Here is a 5,830-nt window from a genome sequence, read left to right on the forward strand (position 1 = left end):
TAAAATTTGTTTCCCATGTGTCATCAAAATTTGTTTCCCGTATGTCATTCCGTTGTTAATTTTTCTACACCGACTTCATTCTCTTACAATTTGCATGTATAAGATTTTTTTTTTTTTTAATCACCTTCATGGTGCCATCGGGCATTTCTTTTGAGGTTCCATTCTTTCTCATTTCCTAGTAAGGTAGGTCTTTTTTTGTCTTCTAGTTATTTCACCTCATATTTATATTCCTCAAACATATACTGGAATCCCTCACTACTACAATATCATGCTATGTTGCTGTCCACTTCCCTAAGAGTTCTATCATTTTTTCTTTTGGTCTCTTTGTCATTGTTTAGCTACAAGTTTCACTTCTTTCTTTTATTTTTTTACGAAATTTTATGAGATTATATTCTCCTAAGTTTCGATGGTAAGGTTTTCAAACATCTTTGAATGGTTTACAAGATTGTCTTCCTTGAACTATTTTGGATATAATAAATGATTTTCTAATTTCTCTTACGAGAGGGTTACTTTTAGAATGTAAAGATCATGGTTAGATTTTTTTGGGAGAGAACCTTTAATCAATCAAATGATTTCTTGGCTAGTCCTCTTTGTAATATTAACCTTTTTAAGTCACTTATTTTTCTATGTTGGAATTAGTTTGGCAAGATGAATATCCATTAAACCTTTTTCTTCCAAGAGTTTGTATAAAATTATTAGAAAACTAGTTAACTTGCAAAACTGCCCTATAATTTTCAATCTTACAAAATATATTTAAATCTCCTCCCCCGATGTGACTAAACTAATTTAAATATAATCCATTTTAAAGAAGGTATCCCATACTTCACCTTATCCATATAAATTCAAAATAATGATATGTTTTCCTAGTTCTAGAGTGAACAAGAAAGTCCCTATACCTATTGCAAAATCCCTTAAGTTAGAAAGGGTAAAATAAGATTTAATTCAAGAAACAATATTCCCTCCTTACCTTCCCATGTAATATATAAAATTTAATTCATAGCTAGCAAACATTTTTGAAAGTTCCTAACTAATTTTTTTCACAGTAATTATAATTTCTTTTTGCATAATGCTAGATTGGTTTATTTTATATAGTAGTCTATTTATGGCCATTTTTTGAGGAATTAGCTATTTATGGGTAATTTAGGCTCATCAAATCAATTTTTATATTGATAATATTTTGGAGAGTGACATTTTTATTGATTTCCCAATGATTTAACCAATGCTTGTCATCTTTATGTCAAGTCCATTTGAGTCATGAGTGGTTTTAGCTAGGACTTGAAGCAATCTAATAAAGCTCATTGTTTTCCATATTATTTATCTTATTTTTGTACAATAGACACCTAGTAACAAAGATGAAGGTTTTTTATTTTATTTTTTGTAACTTAGTTTGGTCAACGTGAGACTACATAATGGTAATATCCAAGAATAACACTTACATAATGGTAATATCCAAGAATAACACTTAAGTAGGGCAGGGAATTGAACTGGTGACTTAACATCTATGAGTGTCTTAACAATGCACCCAATCCCCCATATATCAAAGACCATATATACAAGATAACAGGAATTTATTGGTTGAAATCATTGCAACAATATCCTTGATATGAATGCAACATGTTACTTGGGAAAATAAATTCTCTATAGCAAAAATAATAAGCATTTTTTCCAATTATCCAAAAAATCATACATATATATATATATATATATATATATATATATATATATATATATAATTTATAATTTATAATTATAATAACATGAATATTATTTACTTTTTAATATTATTATTAATAATGATTTATTAATTGCTCATGGGGTTTTTGATTGATGGTGAATGAGTGTATTGTTAAGACACTCCTTGTGATAGGTCACTAGTTCAAATCCCCCATGTGTGCTTACCTACCAAAAAAATTTATTGATTAATTTAAATAGAAATATAATTAGTAACACGGAATTATAAATTGTATAAAATTATAAATTATAATAATAATATTAACTAATTATGTAAAATATATTTCATCATAAAAAGAACATAATGTTTCACAATGTTATAGTTATATATATATATAAAATTTTACAATATATTATATAAATAATGTATAATATTAATATTATCTAATTATCAATGTTATTAATAAAAACTGTTTATAGATTATTTTGAATAAAAATATATTTTTGAATTTAAATTAGTCATTTGATGTGTCGTTTCATCCAATATTGATAATAAACCATTGAATTGTTCTCATGTCACTTTTATAAATATATATATATATATAAAATCAGATTATAAATAATATAAAATAAATCCAATCCTGATAATGAACCATCGAATTTTTCTCTAAATAAAAAAATAAAAAATCAGATTATAAATAATATAAAATAATTTCAAGTACCGCAAAATTCTTTCCAACCTAAGTCTAATAGTGCTTTCACACTCAAGATTCCCAAAAACAAAGATAATGTTTTCAAAATGTCAACGTTTCCAATAAACATATAAATCAATACAATATGCCAACAAGTATGCTAACGACGGTTGTGAGAGGCCTACAACTAAAGAAAATCATGCTGATGATGGTGCTGATGTAGGCACCACCTTCACGAAAATCACCCCCTCGTCGCCATCCTGATCGTCCCCTTCTATAAGAACACTACAACACTACAAAAGTCGATAACACATTAGGAATTGCTGCAGATTAATGGCTCCCGACAAATTAAGCATGGAGTATGGAGCAGCAGCTATAGCTATTCTGATTGCTCTGGCAACTGCACTGCTAATGACCGTTGTGAGAGACCTACAAGTAAAGAAAATATGCCAACAAGTATGCTAATGACCGTTGTGAGAGACCTACAAGTAAAGAAAATCATCCTGATGAAGGTGCTGATGTAGGCACCACCTTCACGAAAATCACCCCCTCGTCGCCATCCTGATCGTCCCCTTCTATAAGAACACTACAACACTACAAAAGTCGATAACACATTAGGAATCGCTGCGGATTAATGGCTGCCTACCAATTAAGCATGGAGTATGGAGCAGCACCTATAGCTATTCTGATTGCTCTGGCAACTGCACTGTTGCTGATGATCACACTCAAAATGAAAAGAGGGAATGGAGACATATATCCGCCAGTGGCTGCCACTATGGTGAATGACATTTTAAATTTTAATCGCTTACATGATTTTATGGCTGATCACCACAGACGCTACAAAACTTACGCATTAGCTTATCCGACATTCAGTTACAATTTCACCACTGAGCCTGCAAATGTGGAGCACATCCTCAAATCTAATTTTCCAAACTATGTCAAGGTTTAACTCTTCCTATATTTTATTACTATAGTTAGCTCTTACTATATTTTCCAAACTATGTCAAGGTTTAGCTCTTACAATAATTATATATTGCTTCCTCAGAGATGAGATTGTGATATATCATAACTTGCTTATTCGTTTGGCAGGGAAAGTTCAACCACGAAATTATAGAAGACGTTTTAGGGGATGGTATTTTCAGTGTAGATGGAGAGCAATGGCGAAAACAACGGAAGTTGGCTAGTTTAGATTTCTCCACCAGAACTTTGAAGGAGTTCAATAGTGTTGTTTTCCGAGAGAATGCAGTGAAACTTTCCAAAATTCTACTCGAAGCGTGTAAAACAGAACAAACGGTAGAGATGCAGGTAGGTTAAATCCTCCTCGAGCTGGAATTGCATTTCCTGTTTTCTCTTGTTTCTCTTGCAATTATTTTAGCAGATAATTTCAAAAGAGAGACGTTGGAAAGTGGGAAAGTAACTAATATACATTTTGGTCATTCTCAGAAGAGACAGTTATTGTGGGAAAGCATTTAGATTCGCTTTTTTTTTTTGTTTCCTAATAATAACCAAATGTTATGGATACTCGGTAATTGATGAATGTTAATAGGGTCTCTTACTGAGGTTAACAATGGATTCAATCTGCAAAGTGGCCTTCGGGATTGAGGTGAACAGCTTAACAAATACCAACTCTGGAGCAGAGGCATCTTTTGCAAAAGCTTTTGATACTGCAAATACTCTGGTATTGTGGCGTTATTATGATATTACTTGGAAATTAAAAAGATACTTCAACATTTGGTCAGAGGCTACCTTGAAGGAAAACATGAAAAAGATGGATGATTTTGTGTACAAGGTCATTCAGAGCAGAAGACATGAGATAAGTGTGCAAAATAACTATGTAAGAGAATACCCTCCCCAGGTTCCCAATCTCACAAGTGAATGTTTCATTTTCCCTTTCCACATATTCATCGTGTGCTAGTGCTGGTACTCATGACCTTGTTTCCCTGTCTGTGGCTGCAAAAATATTTTCAGGTAAAACCAGACTTGCTGTCTCGCTTTATTTCGTCAACGGAGAAAATTCCAGAGATTGACTCTGACAAGTTCCTACGAGATATTGTTCTGAATTTCACTATAGCTGGGCGTGACACAACTGCAGTTACCCTTTCTTGGTTCTTTCACTTGCTTTGCAAGAACCCAGATGTTGAAAAACGGATTCTTCAAGAAATTCATGACGTGGTCAAGGTTAATGAATGTGTGTCCATGGAAGAATCTTTAACTATGTTTTCTGAAAGCCTGACTCATACAGTATTGGATAAGATGAACTATCTTCATGCGGTTTTGTCAGAGACCTTGCGTTTATACCCTGCTGTTCCTGTGGTAAGACACTTGTATGTTTTGGTTTTCGTTTAGGTAAAACCCAACAGTTTGTCAAAACATTATTTCCCATGAGCAATTACGTGTTTTTCGTTAGGTTTCTCCTCCCCTTGTTATCCACTCTTGCAGTTTTTATTCCATGGAAAACCAGATATGACACAATATAAGCATATTAGGGCTTTACCAAACCATTTTTTCTAGTTCAGATGAATTTTGCATTCCTATGCCCAATAAATAGGGGATTATGTAGCCCTCGAAATTTTTCATGGGATTGTCTTGCGTTGTGGGAGAATCTACTGATGTTATAGCGAGAAAAGTTTAGTGGTATTTTCTTGAAATGGTGGATCTTCAAACTCTTCCGGAGAGTTGTGACACTGGTCAGTTGCTCGATAATTTTTTACCTAACCTATTACCAAATAATAGGTTATGCTCCATATTCTATGGGAAGAATGACATATCTTTGGGGAGCTGATGCTGAGGAGTTCAAACCCGAAAGATGGCTGAAGGATGGAATCTTTCAGCCTGAATCACCATTCAAATTCACCGCATTTCAAGTAAGTGGGTATGGCTTATTCATTATAGTTGATATATTGAGAAATATAACTTTGACCACGTTTCAAAATGGATAAACTTTACTTTCGTGTTACAGGCTGGACCTCGCATATGCATTGGCAAAGATTTTGCGTACATGCAAATGAAAATTGTTGCTGCTGTCGTGGTCCGTTTCTTCAAATTTGAAGCTGTTAAAGGTATAGAAGTGCGATATCGTCCATCATTCACTTTACATATGAATGAAGATGGACTAAATCTTCAAGTGAATACTAGAATTGCCTGTTGATCACAACTTTTACTTGCCAGTAAGGAGTGTACACTGAAAACTTCATTAGTTGTAGATAAATCGAAGGTTTTTTTATCCAGATGTATTTATTATAGCGTTCAAAATTGCTAGGACGGAATGTAAGCTATGGGATCTCATGCTTTTCTGGGAGATGAAATTTCTCATTTCTCTCATGAGAGACAAATTTTATTTGTGTGAAGAATGATATAACAAGTATATATATATGAGTGATATTTGTTAATATGATAATTTTAGATTTAGATGAATCTTAGATCTAGTGTGATTAAAACTTTTGAACTATAAATTTTTTTGATATTTA

At 32.7% G+C, this 5,830-nt stretch overlaps 1 protein-coding gene across 1 annotated transcript; it reads left to right on the forward strand.

Annotated features, from left to right (window-relative positions):
* The first annotated feature begins 2,989 nt into the window (after window positions 1-2,989).
* On the forward strand, window positions 2,990-5,511 carry LOC149195421 (cytochrome P450 704C1-like). The gene is made up of 6 exons (XM_089407914.1): window positions 2,990-3,306; window positions 3,453-3,668; window positions 3,910-4,197; window positions 4,332-4,687; window positions 5,056-5,227; window positions 5,323-5,511. Exons 1-6 carry the CDS (start codon window positions 2,998-3,000, stop codon window positions 5,509-5,511), a joined length of 1,530 nt encoding a protein of 509 aa, XP_089264040.1. The 5' UTR covers window positions 2,990-2,997.
* The last annotated feature ends 319 nt before the right edge of the window (window positions 5,512-5,830 follow it).

Source organism: Pinus tabuliformis, chromosome 2_2 (genome assembly GCF_031772625.1).
Source record: "Pinus tabuliformis cultivar Carrire ecotype Pingquan chromosome 2_2, CPIR1, whole genome shotgun sequence".
Lineage (NCBI taxonomy): Eukaryota > Viridiplantae > Streptophyta > Pinopsida > Pinales > Pinaceae > Pinus > Pinus tabuliformis.

Coding starts and splice junctions, on each gene's coding strand:
- LOC149195421 (XM_089407914.1), top strand. CDS start 2,998: ATGGCTGCCTACCAATTAAGCATGGAGTATGGAGCAGCACCTATAGCT. Junction 3,307..3,452: donor ATTTTCCAAACTATGTCAAG/GTTTAACTCTTC, acceptor TTCGTTTGGCAG/GGAAAGTTCAACCACGAAAT. Junction 4,688..5,055: donor GTTCCTGTGGTAAGACACTT/GTATGTTTTGGT, acceptor GACACTGGTCAG/TTGCTCGATAATTTTTTACC.